Here is a 20,407-nt window from a genome sequence, read left to right on the forward strand (position 1 = left end):
TTATACGAGTATATACTCGATATGTGCTGCAAATGTGCCAATAGACCAACGTGACCTGCTTTTTGGCACTATCAACTTCACCTGCTTCGGTTTAGTGTACGCGCTCTACTCTCTTCTCCAGGCCACACATTTGATTTGCTTTAACCGACGCAACCGCCAATCTGTATGACCGCTAATGCATGGATATTGCAATAGAATTTGTTTTTATTGCAATTTTTTTGCGATTTTAATTAATGGCTTTTATAGGGAGAGAGCAGACTTCATACACAATTGCCTCTAACCATATATACTACGTACATATATGTATGTACATGAAAGGTTTTTTATCTAAAACATTTGTGCCAAAGTTGCTCCTTGGAACTGTTTAATATATTTTGTTCTGTGGTTTTATTAAATACATGTAGTTTAATATTAGCAATAATATTACATTTGACTATAAAATACAATAAATTTTATTTAATCATCTTACATATAGATATTACAATAATTGTAACTCTTTTGTAAAAGAAATCAAAATAGGCATACCAAAGGCCGAGGTGTGTCGAAAGACCCTACCTATCCTGTAAAAGATGATTATTTGATATATACGAGTATGGCACAGACTTGTCATAACTCTGTCATTATGACAGTAAACTTTTTCACAGTGAAATAGTGACAGAAATCAAAAACAGATCGGAATGCTTTGCGAAGCGCGAAATAATGTCACATATTTTAGCTCTAAGCGATAATGATTTGAATTTACCTATATGTTTTCTAAAGACATTTGGCCTTTACGGCAGCAGTTTTATTATGTGCAGTTACATTAAGTCAAATTTACTGACAGTCAGAACGTCAAAATAAACGCGATTGTCATTCTATTTATATACGATTTTACAACCATAAGGAATTTTGAATTTTTCTGATTGATGATTTTGGTGAATTTTTTTGATTGATGATTGCTAATGATGTCCACTTAGTTCAATCAGCTTTATCAATTTATCTTTAAACAAATTTCTCTCAAAACAGCATTTTTCGAATTTGCTGCAGTGATAACTCGAAGACAAATGATCTTATCAACATGAAATTTTTTTCTGCAGGCCAAAATCAACCAAAATTTGGGATAAAATTCAATTTTTTTTTTAAATGCCGTCAATTGTCAATTTTTGATTTTTTTTTTAAATTTTCGATCGCAAGTCGTTGTATTGACAATATCTTCTAGTAGCGAATTGATTTTTAAGTTTCATCTGCGGAGAAGGCCGGAATAACTGTAGCAGTGGAGGACATTTAGCGAAGTCGGACATCACGTATAACTCAAAAAATAATCTTGAAATATATATAAATGTAGAGTTAAAATTTCAAAACAATCTATACAGTCTTTTTTTTATTTCCAAAAATCGACGTTTTTTAGGCTATCACACTAGGTGCGCCCCTTAAGAACTTTTATCGATGTAGTGGAAGTTAATTTCATTAAAATGACTTTATTGTTAATTTTCTATCACTAAAGTAGATTTTTTTATAATGCCACTAAGTGGTTAAGTAATTAAAAGTGTTTTCCTTTTTGCATATGGTTCTTCATTAAATAATATATAATACGTGTTGAAGAAGCTCTGCAAAATACCCATCTAGGGCTGTAATAGCTTCTGCATTCGACGAAAAACGTTTCCCACTTAGAAATTGTTTCAGGTTTCTGAAGAAGTAGTAGTCATTGGGAGCCAAATTTAGTGAATACGGTGGATGCTAAAGCAATGTTTTTATTGCTAAAACACCTTTGTAAGCAAGTGCATTGTATTGATGTACAGCAGACATGATGGTTTTATCTCTCTGCAGATAATCAATCAACAAAATTCCTTTTGCATCCCAAAAAGTTGATGCCATAACTTTCTTTGCTGATCGTTGTGACTTTATCTGCTTTGGAGCTGAATACCCAGCTGCAGTCCACTGTAAGCATTCTTGTTTCAATTTAGGATAATGTTGGTAGATCTAAATCTCATCCATAGTTATAAAACGACGCCAGAAATCGGTTTTATTCTGCTTAGAACGCTCCAAGTTATGCTGAAAAATTTGTTTTCGATCCAGTTTTTGTTGAATTGTAAACGTGTGCGGCACCAAATTTTCAAACAGCTTTTCATATGTAATTCTCCATGTAAAAACTGAAGTACTCGTTCGTCTAAGATGCCTATGGCCTAGTACGACCCCGTTTAAATTCACCAGCCCACAATTCAACGGTTTATTTTGAAGGTGAGAACTATTTATACACTTCTATTGTAATAATTTTTTATAAAAAGCCTTTGCTTTTAAACCTTTCAAAAGAAAGAATCCATTTTCCATATTAAAAAAGTACTCTGACACGTTAACTTCAAATGGCTTGTAAACAAAGAATTAATTAACAGAATGACTTGTAACTTTGCATCTGTTCTTATGACAGAGACCAACTTGAGAAAAAAAATTTGGAGCTAGTGCTATTTCTTGATGAGATCAACTAACTTTTCAACCAACCTGGTTTTCTTACAAACAGTTTTTTTTGTAAAAATTAGTATTAGCAAATGAAAGAGCACATTTTCATTCATAATCGTACTGTATATAAGCGAAATCGATTCATATGTTGTTGTTATTGCTGTTGTAGCGGTTATCTTATTCCCGATTGGGTGGCAAGGTCATCTAACGGTTGGCCTAGAAAACGCGCTGTTTCGATGAGGTCGGCTTAATATGCCACGGTATGGAGAACAAAGTTGTGCAAGGGTCCCTCTAAATAAGCGAGGAAACTCGAGCTCTTTATCTGGTAGTTTGCCTCCAAGTACGCCAATCACTGGGAGGAAGTCGGCTCCACTATGAATGGCGGTTAGTTGGTGTCCTGAAGTTTTTGCGTCCGTAGTCTGATCGGCGTACTGTTCGTTGTCGGCGACATAATCAAGGAAATACCTCTTGATGTCCCTAGCAGGAGGCTCCACTTCTAGCAAACGGCAGCAGAAATGGTTATGTAGGTGTTCGACAGAAGCCATCAAAAATATATATCCTTAATTTCAGTTTTTTGGCATAATTTGCAAGCCTACTAAAGTCTCGTTAAGTAAAATATCGGCGAAGGATGACATAGTTACATATATTATGTATCGCCTTTATTCTACCTAACCTAACAGTTTTAAAATTACATATTCAAATCCACCCTAATGTGCGCACAAACTTGGCGTTTTTCGCCAAAGCAATTCCCATTTGTATTCGAAACCATATGCGTACAGCTTTTTTAAATTTTGGTGCATTCAATGGGCCCTCCTGCCTGCCCCCTAATCGATAAGCGCTTTTTTCACTGAAAAAATAAGTGCATGTGTGCATGTGTGCGCGAAGCAAAGCGATGCGTGGAATTCAAATTCAAATTCAATGGGAGATTTTGAATTTTTATCCTTTGCAATTTGCGTTAATGTTGTGGAAAAGTGGTGCTGCGATTACCAACAGTTCAGCTGACGGCAACGGCAATAGCAACGATGAAGACACACACACAAGCAAGCTTGCTCTGCTCCCATAAAAAGCTACGCATGTGCTTAACTGCATAACTTAGTACTTCCGCCAAATGTTATTGGAACACGCGCACACATACACATGCTGGTGTATGTATTTGTAGTCGAACGCGTAATCGCTCGCAAATATTTGCATACATTTGTATACTCTGTTATTGTTGTTGTAAACGTCCATAGCATGGAGTATTTGCCATGTCACTAATGGGCTTTTTATGGCTTCAAGTTCATTTCAAATCAAAATCATCTAAAACGATTTTATCCCTTTCGAAAATGCGCAGTGTAAACGTGCATGACGCGACCTAATGACCCGCAGGTAACAAATGCCGCAAGAAAAGACAGATTGACAGCTGGGGTAGCGGTAACAGTCGAAAGTACGAATTGATGAAATTACAATTTTTTGCTTGGTAGCGCAAGTCAAGCGATTCATTAAGTATGGAAAGTGTCTTTAAAAAGAGCTTAAGCCATGAGCAATGTCTAAAAGGATGCCAGCTGTGACAAGCCACTCAAATGTGATGATGATTTAAGCAGTTATGTTATGCTTAAATCATCAGTTATTAAGAACCGTTATGATTATGCTCTATTAGAATGTAACCCATACATTATACAGGTCGACTTCTTGATATTTTTTAGTAACTGGAAATTTTCAGTAGAAAAAGTGGTTAACATAAAGCTGAGCAGACATTGTATTTATTAGGGTGTTCCTTTAAATTACGTGAGATATGCATTAACCGCTGAAAAGAAATTTATATGCAATATCTTTGCAATATTTAGCAGCATCGATTCAGGTTGAAGAGCTCGACGTAAAATTTGTTTTTTTTTTATATTTAAGAACAACCCTTTCGTTTGCTATAAAATGTTAGTAACAGTTAAAACGTTCTCCCTTCAGTAGCCTGCAACTATCCATTTCATATATTCTTATTTTTCAAAGGATTTTCAACTTTTTTAAAAGTCTCCGTTACGCTCTTTCTGCATTTATAAAATAAATGACGCTGGGATGTATTGAGTAACGTGTGCTTAACAATTTTTTACTTACTCCTACTTAATTATTTTTTAATTTTCCCAATTAAATTCTTAAAATCTGTTTTTATTGCGTTTATTTTTTTAACAATTCTGACTCCTGAGTTCATAACTGTAACAATAAATGTTAATGCACACATTTATATAGAACTTTCGTAACTTCTTTGCTCTCTCCATGATTTCTTTCAGCTGGCCGCAATTATGAAATGGCGACTAGCGGTGATATATCGATGATCTCACCACCATCGTCTTCCATTTCGAACGGCCAGGATCCATTCGGACAATTGCCGCCGCTGCCACCGCCACTGCGTTCAACACAAGTGCTTCAACCGCTAACGGTTTTTCCAGGTGTGATAAATATTTGATGCAACTAAATCTAAATCACTCAGCACCAATGTCCATCATCTAAAACGTCCTGCTTGGATATTTGGGCATGCTATGCAATTTTCTGTGTATTCTTGATTTTTAATGTGAAAATTTCTTGTTGTTTTTTGCATAATCCCTTTTTTGGTAGAACTCCTTTTTTATGCATATTTGTTTTTCTAATTTTTCGTAATTTTGTTTTGCTTTTGAAGTTTTTAAAGCTTTTTTGCTCAACTATTTTTGTTAGCGTTGTTTTTGTTTAGTTCTGGCTAATACATATGTTTGTTACCCCTTTTTTTCTAGCTTCTTGAATGAATATAAAATTTTTTGCTTTAGTTGCCTTCTTCAAGAATTTCTTTAGAGGTCATGTAATCGTGTAGTTTCATTTGATACTTTTTAGTTGTTTTTATATACCTTCGCTAATTGGTGTTATATAATGTAATAATGTGTTTATATTGTTGCTTATATATACTTGAACATATCATTCGATACACATACTTATATACATATACCAAAAATTGCATTTATTGGCTGCTCTAAATACGATATTTAGTTATATACTAATTGACGCCACTGTTACTATGTAACTGTCATATTTAATTTTTTTTATTTCAATAGAAAGTATTAATTTCCTTAGAAGAAAAAAAGTTGAAAATTATCGATAAAAATTTCTGTGTTCCTAGATCGTTATTTGTTCCAAAGGATTTCATTTTTAGTTTACAGACGAGACGAGCTTTTACATACTGAGATTAGAACTAGTGAGAGTCTACTTTGTAGTTAGAACTGGGTATTGACAAATAAAATTTTCATTTTTACCTCATAATAAGTGTTCCTTTTCCATTTCTTGTCAATATTTAGAAAAACTAAACAACTGTTTCTTGATATCTTCAAACTCGAAGCTGGTTTACAAAGTGGCAATGGCCCAAGCCTCTCTCATTTTTGGGTGAAATCAGCTTAGTTATCTCAAGGGCATCTGATTTAAGAAAATTTTTCAAAATGCAACCACGTCTATCTAATGAATGTTCTGGCTGTTTCCAACTGATAATTTAGTCTTCCCAAGCTGCCGCTCAAAAGCTAAAAGGTCTCATAATTGAGAATAAAAATCAAACATTTTTTACCTTCCAAAAACTTATACAAAAATATAATTAAGGCATAAAAAAAACTGGGGAATTGGGCAAGCAAATATATTTTAAGGTACTTGCGACATAGATTTGACGTCAATCTTAACTCAGAAAAAGTTATTTTAAAGCAGTGGCTAATTGTCACATATTAGAAATGGGAAAAGTTTTCAAATGGCAAAAATCTCAGCGTTTTTGCGGAATTCCATGTTGAAAACTTTTTCGGAAGCCCTTTTCTTTCTATTCAAAAATCACTGTAACCATTATCAGAAAAAAGCTTAAAGAGAAAATATTTTAATATCAAACTGGCGGTCTTTATGGGTTTTAGTATACAATTTCTGTTGAAAATTAGCGAGAGATAAAAATTTAAACTAAACTAAAACTGAAAGACAAAGGAAGCAAATACTATACATTATATTACTTTTCACCCAATCGTTAGTTTACTTAACATTTATATAAAATAGCGCCATGGTTTTTTAATTTTGTCTTTTTTGGCGTATTTTATGATTACAAACTAGTTGCTATATTAAAAGCGTACTACACTAACAAATAAAAAACGCGAAAGTGTTCAGAAATAAAACCTAAAATATTAAGGTTCCATGTATCAAAAAAAAAAACGTAAATAATAACTTAAAATTATAGAGTATATTATGTATGACGTTTTCCTATTTAGTTATAACTAGCTGCTTAACACTTCCACGTATCACTATCACACAATACACCTGAAGTTGCGTATACGCCCGGGCTGTCCAACTATAAGACTTTATATTGCGTATACGCCCGGGAAGCCTATTTTTCAATACACACAATTTAACATACACATTTTATATTTAACACAAACGAACATAAGCGTATCTGCAGTCTGGCATACCACATACGCATCTATCGCCTTTTAGATATTTTAAAGTGATTTCCATACAATTTTCAGTGTCATTGAATGTCATGGAATATCAACAAATGAAAAAAAATTATGCTTGCTTGTTTTTTTCAGTAAAAAAAATATATATAAAATGCACAATCTTGTATCTTTGTGTTACAAAAAATCACTTTTCATTGTTTTTGACTTGAAATATTTTTGAAAGCAGCTGCCTCAAGAGCGCATTTGCTTACCGTTTTTTGAGCTTTGAAAATTTTGTTTGTGTATTTTGTTCACTTCATAATCGTTTAATGCTTGCGCATTCGCTAAAAACATATGAAGTTGTAAGAGTTTTTGTGCTTTACTTTATGGGTTCACCAAATCTATATGTATTTCCTCACATCTTGATAAATTTACCGCATACATATCAAAAACGTTTGAACAAACATGTCTGTTATACAAGTATAAGTAAAGAAAAAAGAAAAAAAAAACTATTATTTGCTAACAAGCTTCCGAAATGCTAATCACAAATCAAATTACTCGTTCTCTATTTCTTTTCTGTGTTTTTCTACGCGTTGGTTATACTACAACAATTAAAAAAAAACGAATAAAATGAAAATAAAAAAATACTTAATACAAATACACATATTATATTTATATAAATAAATTTTAACGCTAAATTTATGAAAACTACAACTACAATTATGTCAAATATTTGTGTTACACAAACAACAACAAAAAAAATCAAAACAAAAATGTATAAACAATATTTATTTTCCAAAAAAATATTAATTTATTGTCGTGTGGCTTTATCGTTGATTATGTTTTCGTAGAGTGAGTATAAATGCAGTTCATATTAATTTAATAAAAATTTTATTTTTAAAAAAATATTTTTAATTTTTTCTTTCTTTGTTTGCTTTGAACGCATTATTTTGTGAGTTCTTCTGTTCGTTGGCTCTTTTGATATGAAAACATGCGTTACAAATTTTTTGTATGTATGTATATATTTCGCACATTCGCATTCGTATATAGTGTCCAATTTGAGCGAAGACTCTTACGATTATGTTTTTGGTGGTCGACGTAAGACCCCGCCTGCAACAAGAACAACAACTACACTCAAGCTGACCTCACCGCCAGTACGCCTGCGACCAGAAGGTGAGTAAATTTGTGACGACAAATTATTTTATATATATAATTTATACATATATATTAAGGGTATACACTATGCAAAAAATATTTATTACTTTGTTGTTAATTATTAAAGATTGGGCTAAATTGATATGCAAATTTGAAATTTATAAGCATTTGGTATTGGAAAAATCTCGTTAAATCAAAAAACTGGAAATTGGAAAAAAGTGACAACCCTGTACAAAAATATTTTCAAAGTCATTCTTAAAATCCCTTATATAATATACACTATATGCTCACATTGCTCAATTTCGTATTCAAATTCTCTACAAAAATATAATTTGCAACCCTTTAACCTTCTTTTGTTGTTAGTTCCATCACATTTCTTCATACATATATTTAAAAAATATAGCTGAACATAAACTGAAAAAAGTGGCAACCCTTGCTAAATATATTTTCAATTGCATTTCCTAAATTATTTTAAAATTGATATTGAGGTTTTTTTTCTTAAAAAATTTCGTAGAGATATAATTTTTGAAAAGGTGGCAACCCGTTAACGTTTCGCAGCGGTCAGATCTAAAACTTCTACTTCGAGCAATGCATAAAAATTTTAAATTGTTTTCGTATAATGTGAAAGTTTAATTAAATTTAAATTTAAAAAATGTGGCAACCCTTGCCAAAAATATTTCAAACATCCATTCCAAAACTCTTTTAAATATGAAACTCAAATTGGAGTGTTTCTTATAAAAAATGTACAAATACAATTTTTTAAATAGGTAGACTTTAACCGTCTTCCGTTCCTCTCTTCTTTTTTCCATTTAACACCAAATCATTTTGAAAAGCTGTTTAAATTGATTCGACTTTCACTATTTTGGTCTCAGTGTACTAGTTTAATACGGAGTCTAAGGAAGTTGCACCTCAAAAGTATTAAAAATAAAAATGTTTACAGATTTATTTAAAAAATTAAACTTTAATACTATATTAATACGTTTTAATGAAATTTTTAAATATTACTAAAGCTAAGTCACTGTATTTACCTTTCTTTTGAAAATTTATTCTCAAATAAATATTTGCATAGTGAACCCCACAATACCCTTTTGATATATACTATATCATCATCTATAAAAGAACGTATCTCAAACATTCATACACTCTCATAGTTATAAAAATACGTCTATTAACTAATGAGTTTTCATTAAACTAATTGCCATACTCAACCATCTTATCTACTTACACTTATTCTCACACACAGATGCAGCATCATTATTTCCACATTTGATTCAATACATTTTCACACCTACGATCAAACACACATATATATTATATATACAATTTACTAAGTGTTATAGGCGCATCGACTTTATCTGTAACTTTACGTCTTCCATTCACAGACGCACACCATCGTGGTGGCAACGTAAATAATGGTGGCCGCTTTTATCGTCATTCCTTCAGTTACGCGCCAAAACGCACACGACACGGCAACAACAGCGAGCGCAATGAAAATCGTGAATCACGACTGAGATGTCATGGCGAAGACGAAGCAACACTGCGCCAACTGCTTCTCGAGTACGTACACAAATGAAATCTCCTCACCTTTGTATTTGCCATCACATTTAGTCTCACTCGCATTCTCACATTATTTATACTCGCATTTACTTACGTTCACATAACATTCATGTGTATTTTTGCCGTTCACGTCTATATATCTAACAGCAATTCATCAACAGCTTTCATCTCACATGCATTTCGTTTATTGTATTTTTCGTCGTGTCAACGCGACTGTAAATAAGTATTAATTGTTTATTATCTTTTGTTTTTAATTTTTTATTTATTTATTTATAAAAAGTTTGTGAGTTTGTATTGGAACAATACACAAGCTTTTCTTTAGGTTAGCCCTTACAATATTTGCGATCGATCTACACATAGGCGGTATAGCTTCAAGATCACTTGGAATCAACTCTTCCTTAATGCCAAGCTGTGCCAATTGTTCATGACGAGTGAAGTCAGCGAAGTTTAGCTTGAGTTAAGTGAGAAAAAATATAGAGGTAGAGTAGCGTTGAATGAAAATTAACCTTAGAAAAGATTACTAAAAACAATAGTTAGCGTTTTCTAACCCAAAAAAAAAAATTTTAAATCTTAAAAACTAAAGCTGGAATGTTTTTAATTTTTCTTTATCTAAGACTTTCGGGTATTTCAGGAAATCGTCGCGTAGTTTTCAACCGGCACTATTCGAGAATTATACAAGCAAATTTCGCTCTCGCCACTTAATACATAGTAAATACTAAGGTTTTTTGCAGCATAAAAAATCACTACATTTTCAAACAACTTCTGCCAGCATTATACTGAAATGTTTCGACTGCTTCATAAGTAATTTGCAATTGGTACCTTTTTCGACAACACCGGGACCTTAAACAACAACTTTGTGATAGGCTCAAAGCGCTTTGTCGATTTGTGAGGGTCTTATAATAGGAGTTTTAAGTACCACAACGGACCATTATTTTAAGCTGACCAAGTGAGACGCCCTGTTAGGATCGAGCTCTTAACCTAACCTATTATTCTTTATATATTCGGATTTTTTGCTATACTTCGGTATTTTTGCGTTAAGATTGTCGTCAAGTGTTATCTCAAAAAAAATTTACTTCGGGTTGATGCTTGGAGCACTACGTCAGTATTGGTCAATTTTTTTTTGCCTTGTCACTCATTTAATTTGAGAAAAATATCAAAAAAATACTCACAACGTTAGAACTTGGAACACTTAGTTCGAACATTTACATTCTGTCATTCATTTTCGAGCCCAACGTCAAAAAAAATCTCACTTAAGTGGCGCATTAAGTTCTTAGTCAGTATTTTCCAAACGTATGCGATCTGTTACCTTTACCCTTAGGGTATTTGCTCGAATTTGTAACATCAGCTGATTTTCAGTTACTAAGCAAATGAGATGCTGCTAAGAGGGGAATTCTATATCAAATTCCCTATTTTTAACAGTGGGTTTAAAGAGTTGATTTAACTCAGGCCGGTGAATTTTACTATTTTGAGTTTCTTGTGCTTCCGAATTCAACACAATAAATTGAGATTTGATGTTGCTACTTAACTTTAAAATAAGTTGTTGAGCTCTTTCGATCATATTTATAGCAGACAACTCTTTAAGTTTCCAAACAGTGAGGTAAAAATACCGGCAAAATACTTCCCTACTTGACTGAAATGTGTACTCCATGTCGCGCACATAAATTGCAACCGTGTGCTTCATCAGCCAATCAAATCGGTGTTTCAATCATTCAGGGCATGCGAGCATTAAATAACCGTTGAAAGCTTAGCAGAGCATTTCTAATTGAACAAGTACTCTTTAGCACTTAAAGTATTTAATAATTAAAAGCGAATTATCTACGTACCAATAATTTAAAGTGGAATTTATTGGATTTGAGCAGTCAGCGTTGCCAGTTGATAAGCATTTGTTGTTGTAATTTATTTTCACACAACCGAAATGCAAATGCAATTACTTAACTGCATTTGGCCATTGCCAAATACAAATTACGCGCACCACACAGCCACGCACACACATGAGCGTATATGTGAAGCGAGTGCAATTTGTGCGTGACGTAAGCATGTACGTATGTATTACGTATTGCTGGCATTTGTATTGCAAATTATTTGCTTTGTAATTAATTTATGCGACCAGCCAATTTCGATAGCCGAGCGCACAAACACAAACATACACACTACCACCAACAAAGTGGCCGAAAACAAATGTGCCATTATTTGGTTATTTATGGTGCAACCCAAATAAACTAATAAATATTTTAGTTTTATTTGGATAAATGAAAAAAAGTAAAAACAAATACAAAAATAAATGCATTTTTCAAAAAAGTTCGTGATATATCCAAATGGCTTGGCATTATTTGCATTTTGCACAGCGATTTGCGAAATATTTGCGCCACTGATTAAAATTTGATAGCATTGTCGTGATTAGTTTGGCAACGACAAAGTTGACACGCGCCAATTAGGTGGTCGAACAATTTGGCTGTCACAAAAATAATTTTTTTTCTTAATACCACTTTAAAAAAAAATGTTGGAATTAGTTTCGAGAGTTAATAATATCATGTTTTGGTTTAATGTCAAATTAAGTTCAACTAGTATGAGTACGAGTGCTTTATCCATTATGGAACATAAAATGAGTACAGAGAGCGGCTTCATTATTTCCCTTGGACACTGATGTAACATAGAGAGCTCAATAGCACTATATATGCTACAAATATAGTTACTCCAGATTACAAATTGCAATAGATTCCCCCACTCATTATTTTATTTCATATCTCTGAGCCGCTCTCATAGGTCTCCATAGGTATGAAAACGATGATTTACATAAGATAAAGAATTTCAGCAGATGTTTTGGGGCGTCAGATATTATGAAAGAAATCAAAAGAACAATTTTATATGAAATCTTTAAAATAACATGCAATTCGCAATATATAATTCGAGCCTATTCGATGATAAAATCCAGAAAAAGAAATCAGACTATTTTTATTTAACTGTAGGGCTAGAAAACTTTCTCTAGCAAAATATGTGATAAGTGAACAGGTATGAGTGGCATTGGATAAGACTTAAATATTTTTTATGAATTTTTAGAGCTTGCAGAAGTAAAAACAGGTGATCAATTAAAGCAAAGACATTATCTATTTATAGGTACGGAAACTTTTCCCTTCTTTTTTGATAGATGAAGTGCCCCTCACTTGCAAAAAGTTGCATTAAATATGGCATACACATATATTATAAATGAATTATGAAGCGTTCTGAGGTAAAAACGCTATTAAGCTCTGTCGTGACTTAAACACTTGTAGCTACTCTAGTGCGTTTATTTAAATTTATATAAAAATTGTGTATGAAGTTGAGATCGTAAATATGAATTTTTAATTCAAAAATCAGTATTAGTATTATTGAAGGTGTTAGAATTTTTAGCTTTAATGGTGTTAAGTAAACACCAGAAGCTTGCACTTTGCTTAATTCCAATATAAACCATATCATTACGGTTATTTTAGTAATCATTATTTTTATAAATGTATTTTGTAATCTCTTTATTTACTGTTTTCTAGTATTATTTTTTTTTTTGGTTTTGCTTTCATCACTATTTATGATTTTTATTCTTGCATACGATTTATCTTTTCTTCATGCCTCATACATAAATATATTCGATTTTTTTGCTCCTTTTTATGGTAGTTATGGAAATGTGTATTTTTTACACTTGACTATATTCAATTCACCAATACTAACTGACGCGTCACGTTGATAATTAAAATGCAATCATTATAATACAGTTATTTTTTTTTCTCTTCCTCCATTCATCGTGTGCTTTTCATCTCTTCCTCTCTCTATTTAACGCATATTTAAATATAACCGTATATAACACGCTCGTCCAACAATTTGTCCACGACTTGCTTGTTTGTGACCCACCCCCACCCATCTCAACAACGGTATAACGTCGTCACGGCCACAGAATTGAGCATTAACTGAACAGATTATGTTAATTTAAGTGCACCCTCAATATGTCAATTACAATTATCATTGCCAGCATTCAAATTAGTATTAACAATTATAAATAGTATAACAGAACAGAACAGTAAAAAGAAAAACGGTAAATACGAAGTAAAAATTAAACAAAAACAAGGCCGCGAAAAGAACACTGAGTGAGGAGTGCTTTGAAAACGGCGACTTAACGGTACATTAACACACTCGCAGTGAAGAGTAGTCTGTTCAGTTAAAGTTTGTCACAATTCTGTAGCGTGTTGTTGTTATTGTTTTGGCCAGCTAAAGCCGAAGCCGAAAAGGCGCTACACGGTCCGCCATCAGGCAACAAAGACATTCACCAACAACAAGTGGCGAAAAATAAACAAGGAAAAGTTGTAAATTGAAATCAATAAAAGAAAAAAGTTAAAACAGAAACAGAAACAGAAACGAAACACAACAGCATATTCCAGCAGCTTTATTTGAAATACTAAATCATCTAAATTTTAGATCAAAAAACCAAAACTTCAACGGATATTTGTAGCAAAACGCATAAGCTAACGGAATTTTAAGCAATTGGCTAAAAAGTTAAAAAAAAACTACCAAAAAAACAAAAACAAATCAAGTATTAACACTAGTCAACCGAAAACCAAAATAAGTTGTAAGCACATCAACGTAGCTCCTAAAAACGTTTTAACCCAATACTCATAACATAATCCTAAGCGTAAACGTAAGACTTAGCGTAATTAACTAGCAGCATTGTTTCGGTAGTACTCTTCTCCTCCTCGCAAGTGTCACCCTCCTGTCAAAGCAACAAAATGATGATGGACACAATGCCACCCAGGTATAAATATTTTTTTAATATAAATACTTGCCTTTATTTTTGATATACTCCTATAATCTAACGACAATTAACATGTATGGTATTTCTATTATTTCGAGAAGTGTTGTCTTTATCACCTGAGTGTTGGTTTTTAATTTTTGTACAAATTTGCGTAAAATAATGAAAAATATTTAATATTGCTTATAAGCAAAATGCTTTTGTTGTATTTTGTTTTTTGTAAGTAAGTATTGGTTCTAATTTTTTATATTATTACCCACATACATATATTATATAATTATTTTAGTGTGATGTGCTCGGGCAAGTGATTATATACAAGTAGAGGCAAAATGTTTATATAAGTGGCATCACCGGCGCAGAAAATTAGTAAAAACCTGCATTCCGGTGGAACTTTAGACTCGTGAAATTCGCAGCTGTAGAAAATCGAAATAAAACTTTCGCAACTATAAATTATTGGGATGATGGCATAAAGAGCGGTAGAGTCGTAATCAAAAATTATATAAATAATATTTTTCTGCTGATGATTCAGCTGATAATAAAATTTTTAATCGAAAATCACAAAAGTTCCCATTTGTAGGAGTTACAGAAGATATTTATCTTAAAATAATTAAAACAGAGGCGTTGCGATTAATATTGAAGATTATTTGGAGGTTATTTAGTGACAAAAATTAGATATCTCCCTAATGTCGTCTAAAAGCAAAAACTTTCTGGAGTAGTACGTAAGTAGAGTTAAGGAGATAGGTGTAAGTACTTAATATCATATGAAGACTTTTTGCATGCGGAATACATGTTTAATAAGTCCGGATCAAATCTGAATAGTTACGATCCTACTTTCCACCTAGAAATGGTCGAATTATTAGTAGTAGAAGCAAAACAACTCAAGGATGATAAAAAATTAATGGACTAACTTGAGTTTTACCTGACAATTCGAATTTAACGAAATAACTTGAGTTTAACCAGGCAACTCGTGTTTGTTGACACAATAAGAGTTTGTTAAGAATTCTTAAGTTCAACGAGATAACTCGGGTTTAATTAACAACTTGAGTTTAACGAACAATTCTAGCTAGTGAGACAACTCAAGTTTAGCGAGACCATTTGAGTCTGTCTGGACAACTAGAGTTTGATTGCGAATTCAGAATTAAAGACACAAATCGAGTTTGATGAAATAATTCGAATTTAACGAAACAACTCGAACTCTTTATTCGCAACAGTTTTTTCACATGTCTTTTAAAATTAGAGTCTTTAGGAAAAAGTTTTGGTAAAATGTTGAGTCTAATATCTACTTTTATAAAACAACAATCAACTTATGTGTATTGTATGAGATGTAGGATGTTAAACGTGTAATTTAGGAGGTATTTTTTTGACATAAATTGCAAACTGTCTAGCGTGGAAGCTTACTTTGCTAGATTCTTTTGAATTTACAAAAGATTATACTTCAAAACGCTCTAGTTCCCAGAGAAAGATATAATTGTATTTTTAAGATAATTAAAAGAATTTTTAATATCTCTTAGTCCAATATACTTTTGAATAGTTTAATATTCTATCAATCAGTTAAAAGTTCTTTTAGTATTCCTAATTCTCTTTTTATAAAATTATTCTTCAAACGAAGATTTTTCAATATTATTAAGATTTTGACCGATCTTAAACTCTTCAAGAATTAAGTCTTGTCCGATTCTGAAATCAGTATGACTTTGCTAGCGAAGAACTCTGTTTAACATAGACCCAGAAAAATGTATTCGTTGCTAGGCGAACAGAACCAATAATTTTTATTGCGAATACCATATAAATTCAAAAATGCGACCATATAGACTGTGAGCAAATGACGCTTTTCACAGAGCTTCTTGAGTTGTAGTTAGCTTTAAGCTTTCGATAAACCGGTAAAAAACAGTGCCACCTAAATTAAAAATATAAAAATATTTTTATTCTAATTTAATTATTTAATTCTAAAAAATGTTGTACTTATTTGGTTAGTATTTTAATTACTAACGAATTAATATTTTTTTTTACCACCAACTTGAGCGCATCACTTGAAAAATCATGCAACAATTGTAAAAATTTACTCACCAAAAATCATTCAGTTGCTTTGCCAACTTTTTTGTACGTTTTTGTCTAGCTTAAATATTCCAATTGTCATTTAATATTTTTTTTTCACCATTCACAAAATACTTTTATTTCAATTGTTATTGTACACCGTTGTATTTATGCCTTTAATTCACTGTTTCATTAAACCGATCACTATTCGTATTTGTTCCAATTCCATGTGTTTAAACATATTTGTATTGTTGTATTCTCGCCATATTTATATATACATACTTACATCTGTACCGTTTACTACATATTTGTACATCAACTATCTACTCTCTCACATAACAAACACAAAGTGGAATGGTTCTAACGCCACTCAATGAGTATGAATCAATTTTTAACAATTTTGAAATTACTTTTTTCTCCTTCACTTAAAATTTAAGATTTGAAAATACATATATATTTTGCAAGTAATAAACTTTTTCCACTATTTACGTCTCTCTTTCTCTCTCATGCACCTAGTCAACTATTGTACTTTTGCTTTCCGATATATAGTTTTGGTTGCCTGCTTGGAAAAAAATATCTCTCAAATTTTCCTCTCTTTATATATATTATTTATAAAAAATAAAAAATAGTTTTTCATAACCTTGAATGCGACGAACATGCACTCACTGCACCACTTCATTGTAAATATATATTATTATTATATATTTTTTTAAAGAAATTAAAGTCTATAGATATTTGTTCTCTTTTACCACTTATTTTTAGAGTCTTTGTTGACTGTAAGCAAGAAAAAGAGTATATAATAATTCCTTGCGCTAGAGTCGAGAGTGAAAAATATTTTAGGCGTAGATTTTATTAGCTCATATTGCAATAGAAATTAAACGAAGAGCGCACACACTCTCTTCGAAAGTACTTTCGAATTGACTAAAATGTTTTCCTACCAAATGCCTTAGAAAACACCTTTTTTGCTTAGTTATATGGCCTTACGTTTTGCAGATTTTCTCTATATCAGGTCATCATTCTTCGAAAAACTCAGATTGTAATACGTGTAATATATTTCTTTTTATAACTGCCTGTTGTAATTTATCTTTGAAACTAACTTATCTAATTCAGATTTAGATGAGTTGTAATAACACTAAAATTAAGGCATAGTTTATAGCCCCACTAAGTATAACAAAAAACAAAAACTGTAAAAATTTCAAAAACTTTATATACAAGTATATATATCTAGAACACAAAATCTATCGCTCATAAAAATCCAACTGTATTAAGACTGACAACTTCAAGAACCCCCTATTTAAAAATATTTTAGTCCTGCCATAAGTTCTGTTACAACTTCAGGACGTTATAAAAATGCAACCGTAATACTTTTTTTAATAAAATTGATTTTATTTAATAATGCATATATTAAATGAGTGTTTTAGAAATTTTTATTCAAAATGGTCACCTTTTGCTTTCCAACAAGCCCTCAAACGATGCGTACCTTGATCAATAGTAGCATGCACAATTTCTATTGGTATTGAAGACGCTGCTCGACCAAAGACTTTTCGAAACTCTAAAAATTTCTGTGTGGTATTTGACAGATCATGTTTTCCAGCCTTGTGTCTTATGTGCTGGAGTAGAGTCTTATTGGAAGATCCAATGGTCTTTATCGAAGATAGCATAGCTCAACCTCTTCGCCACACCTTCTAAGACATCCTGTTGATACAATTTTATCCCCACTTAAACCACTTTTTCACAGAAATGGAAAGATGTAACGCTTTTATGAGAACCAAACCGTTACAGCAACTGAACTGTGAGCTCTCTTAGAATAACATTTTTTAATTTTGGAAGTTTTTGCGTAGATTTTGTCATTTTGTTTGTTAAAGACTACTTAAATACTACAGGCTACTTTCGTGGATTTTGACAGAGTGCCACTGAAGAAGCAGCTTGTAAGTGTGGAGCCTAATTTGTTTCAAGCGCGTTGTCAAAATATGACCAGTTGACCGACGGTAGGCTTTCATGCGGAGATTATCTTGAATAGGTTTGGTTGATATATCTATTCCGCTTGACATAATTTTCGCTTTTCTAAGGAGATTTATGCGATTGCGTTTATGAACAGTTTTTATGGCTGCATTGGTTCGAACCACACAAGAACGACCCCTGCTCTTTCTGTGGTCAACTACAATTACTAAATTTCACTTGCATTTTTTTCACACTTCCATATGTAAAGCAATCACCGCAATACGATTTCTTTAGCTGTCACACAAGGCGACTGATCAAAATCAAGCTTTTGTATGGAAAACCTTTTTATTTGACATTATAAATTTGGCATAGCTTTTGCCTAAAGCATCGATATAATTTCCGAACAAATTGAATGAAGTTGACTGATTTCAAAACAAATTTCATATTCTTTTAAAGCGTAGACATAATGAGATCAAGGGTCTTATCCACATCTTTCTTAACTATGTAGTACACTTTAATACTAAAAAAGTTTTTATGAAATCTTTCTTTGTTGGTATATATTAAATAGTTTTTTAAAGAAAAAAATTTATACAATTTTATATTTATTAGAAATGAAAACAATCGTAAAAATTATGAGAGCCCTCTTTTTTCTTGATACATTTTCGAATACACACGAATATAAAAATGCAACGATTTCAAAGCTTAAAGAAGAACAAGAAAATGTTTATTGACCTTGAAAAAATGTTAATTATATATTTATATAGTATAGTATATCTTTTATAATGAGTGCTTACATATAACCAAACAGGTTCAGCTAAATTCCTCATTCTAAAAGCACATTTGCATTTCTAATGCCACAATGTGGACACCAAGTGCTATGGTAGTATTGTATATATGGTATATATGTAGTTCTAATCCACATCTTTAGCGTTTTTAAGCTGGTGCTACGCCACGCCCATATAACCTGTTGTGCATTTAGCAAAATAAAAAAGCATTTATTTGCTTAGTTTCTCAAAGTGCGTGTTTATTTCGCATTAACGTCACTTCAAAGCAGACGTTCATTTATTGTGGTTAGACTGCCAAAGACAAACCAACAACAAAAACAATGAAATCAACCACAAAAACACAACACACACCAGCAAATAACCGACAAATGGTCAAAGCGGAATAAAAAAGCGCAGTTTATTATCATTACATTAAAACAACAATAACGAAATGACCAATAGAATAGCATGGAAGTTACTTACAACAGCAAATAAAGCGTTGTAGCGTTGAGTAACGTGAAAGAAAAATAAAAAAATTAATGCAACACTGTCAGTGTTCATTAGCAACAGCATTAAGAGCAATTGTACATAAAGCTGATAATAACGTGCATACACACACACATTTACTTTACTTCAATTATTTACATGGCGTGTGTGGATAATAGGGTGTTTGTGAATAGTTAAATGTGCAATTTTTTTTGTAGCACGACAATTTTTGTCTTTTTTTGACTTGTTAAATAAGTCTTATCAATATACCATACATTTTATTTAGTATGCATAGAGAACGTTGACTGCACCCTAATCTTCATCTTCGATCAGTAAATAATTTCATATGTCATATCGCCAACTACAGCAGTGTCGATTTGCTTTAGGTTTATGAAACCTGTTGTAAAAATTTTTTCCTGATTTTAAGGACTACCCTAATTCAAATAAAATTTTTTTTTCTCAGATCGGTGTCGGTGAAGTTCAGAGTTATGAAAATTACTTTCAAAAAAATTTCCCATTCTAAAGTACCACCCTAATACACATCTATATTCATTAAAAACACTTGTATATGTATATCTACTATGAAAGCAACAACTTGCTGCATGTTATTCTTATTAAAACGCATTAATATATTTATATCGATAATATGCTTGTGTGTGTTTGTTGTTGCATTATGTATTTTTAGCTTTTTCACAACACTGTATTTATGTATTATATGTATACAGCTGGAAAAAAAACATATGTGTGTGTTAATCCAACTCTTTAGCTATGAACAACACCAACGCAGCGCCACTTTCGTGCAAAAACAATTTCACACCACAGAATACAAACCCACCACACGACATATATGTAAATTATATACACATCAGTCAGCAAAA

At 32.0% G+C, this 20,407-nt stretch overlaps 1 protein-coding gene across 1 annotated transcript in view; it reads left to right on the forward strand.

Annotated features, from left to right (window-relative positions):
* The window catches only part of Glut1 (Glucose transporter 1), a 258,641-nt gene that overhangs the window by 191,897 nt on the left and 46,337 nt on the right, over positions 1-20,407 (forward strand). The window contains 3 exon segments of the mRNA XM_036359051.2: positions 4,695-4,853; positions 7,875-7,997; positions 9,362-9,536. Coding sequence (XP_036214944.2) covers positions 4,712-4,853; positions 7,875-7,997; positions 9,362-9,536 — 440 coding nt within the window. The 5' untranslated portion in view covers positions 4,695-4,711.

The sequence above is a fragment of the Bactrocera oleae genome, chromosome 6 (genome assembly GCF_042242935.1).
Source record: "Bactrocera oleae isolate idBacOlea1 chromosome 6, idBacOlea1, whole genome shotgun sequence".
NCBI lineage: Eukaryota > Metazoa > Arthropoda > Insecta > Diptera > Tephritidae > Bactrocera > Bactrocera oleae.